General features: G+C 46.6%; 1 protein-coding gene across 1 annotated transcript; it reads left to right on the top strand.

Moving 5' to 3' along the window:
• Positions 1-700: 700 nt before the first annotated feature.
• On the top strand, positions 701-2,238 carry VTP21DRAFT_1109 (uncharacterized protein; the record flags this gene model as incomplete). The annotated part of the gene is made up of 3 exons (XM_069390497.1): positions 701-1,177; positions 1,276-1,490; positions 1,714-2,238. Coding segments are annotated over 3 exons (1,217 nt in total), but the record flags the coding sequence as incomplete, so codon positions are not given.

Raw genomic sequence — 2,238 nt, 5'->3', positions numbered from 1 at the left:
ATAATCCTTATCATCATACCCTATGTCAGCTTGCCGCCCTACAGAGAGGTGAAAGTAATGAGCTGAGAAAGAAGCTATTTTCTGTAGTTTCTGAGAAGTTTCCCCGGGAATTTCTAAGGCGGCTGGGCTTTAGGTTTGATAACAACAAATCGCGAGCTGCTCGGGTAGTTGAATCGAAATCTGTATTGTCTACTTCACAAGGTAATGTCTGGTTTGCCCTACAAAAAACTCCAATAGAGAAATGAGTTAAAAATTATAGAATCCTATAGAAATCGTAGGGATGTGAAAACATATAGAATGCGGACTACGTCAGCAGTCCATGCTTCACGATGATGAGACCGTTTTATTAGACAAATGAGCTACTTCCAGAGAATTTGCATAGAAAATTAAAGAAATTTAAAGAAAAATAAAGAAAAAATCTGAGAATAAATCAAGAGTATAAAAAGCTGTCGTTTCCCAAGTGCAACTCCTTGGCCGTTTTTTGAGCTGGCATACTTCCGTTTGAGAAATGGAGCCCTCGTCCACGCAAGCAACAAATCAGCACGCGAATACTGAAGGATCTCTCTTGGCACTACTCTCTCCAATTGCCTATCCGTGAGAGGCATCAGTGGACGCCAGCGGACAATATAGCGGACGCGATTGGGCTCAAAACACCATTCGCACCGGAATCCATCCTCACGTCTGAGGAGCGGCAAATAATATGGGACAGCAGTCCCCCCGATCAGACCTCAAGTATGACGCACCTCTGATGAACCCGTCGATCTGGCCATTCATGGGCAATACCGCCAGAAGACACGACGCGAACCTGGCGGAAATCTCGAAGGAGGTTATGTTAATCTCCAGGTCCTTGGATATCCTGTTAGGAGATATTCTTCGGCTAAGGAACGCACTGGGTGAGGAGGTAGCCGATCGGCTACTCCAAAGAGCGTCGGACGCGCGCGATTTAGTCTTCAGCCTGGCATCGCACATCACAATAACGCGTCACCATGAGGCATACAAAGCAGCAGATATTCCTACTGCTGTACTGCACGAAAGATTGGGGAGAAGCTTCGTCATCGACGAGAAAGAATTGCGCGAAGATTTAGCAGCGCATAAAAAGGAACGGAATCGCTCACAGAGGAGGCGAAAAACCTCGCGCCAGGAGGAGCCACCACAAATCCCGGCACAGCAACCACAAGTCACTTCGTCGAACAGAACAAAAAACTGGAAAAAGACGGGCGGGGCAAAACAGCCCTCCCCGTCCAATGTTTAGCTTCCGACGCAAGCCCACGACAGGTAGAGCCACGCGTACCGGTCGGGGGACGTTTGCGAAAATTCAGAAACGCGTGGCGAGGAATCCCCGCCCCTCTATGGATACGCGAGATAATCAGAGAAGGTTACAAAATCCAATTCTGGAAGGAGCCGAGGTTCAACCACCTATCTCCTCCAAAGAGACTCTGTAAGATTTCTCGAGTTCTGGAGGGATCGGAGTTCCAAAGATTCCAAATCAAGTAAGTCAAGAAGAAAAAGATTGATTAATTTATTCTTTACAAAAAATCAAGGACTATTTATGAACTTCAGAAAACATTCTTTACATAATACAAGTTGGCGTAAAATGGTCAATGTAAAACTGACGTAAAATCACAAAACTAAAACTATCTATCTAAGGTAAAATATTCCAATTTGCTGTGAAGATAAGAGATAAGAAAAATACCTAAAGTCAAATCATTACAGACTCCCAGCCGACCACCAGGGCGTGAAGGCCATTTCCGAGGAGGTGAGATCACTATTGGAGAAACAGGCTATAGAGGAGGTCCCACGGGACACCCCAGGAGTAGTCTCCAACATCTTCGTCACATCGAAGAGCTCGGGCAAACTCCGCCCAGTGGTAGACCTACGTCTACTCAACCAGTCAGTGAAGAAGGAGCGCTTCAAGATGGAAACTCTTCAGTCAATTCTACCCCTGATACATAAGGAAGACTGGTTGACTTCGATAGATCTCAAAGATGCGTTCCTGCACGTACCGGTCCACCAGGAGTCCAGGAAATACCTCCAGTTCATCTGGGGTGACAGGAAGTATCAGTTCAAAGTTCTTCCCTTCGGACTAACTTCTTCCCCCCGGATATTCACCAAGGTCCTGCGCCCAGTCCTCACGGTGTGCCGAAATGCAGGGATAAGAGTGGCGGCTTACCTGGACGATCTACTGATTGCAGCATCGTCGATAGAAGAGTCCAAGATGCACACCCAAATGTTGATCAA

This window comes from Calcarisporiella thermophila (assembly GCF_041956535.1).
Source record: "Calcarisporiella thermophila strain CBS 279.70 unplaced genomic scaffold VTP21scaffold_105, whole genome shotgun sequence".
Lineage (NCBI taxonomy): Eukaryota > Fungi > Calcarisporiellomycota > Calcarisporiellomycetes > Calcarisporiellales > Calcarisporiellaceae > Calcarisporiella > Calcarisporiella thermophila.
The sequence above is the reverse complement of the archived record's forward strand: the minus strand, read 5'-3'. Positions and strand labels throughout refer to the sequence as shown.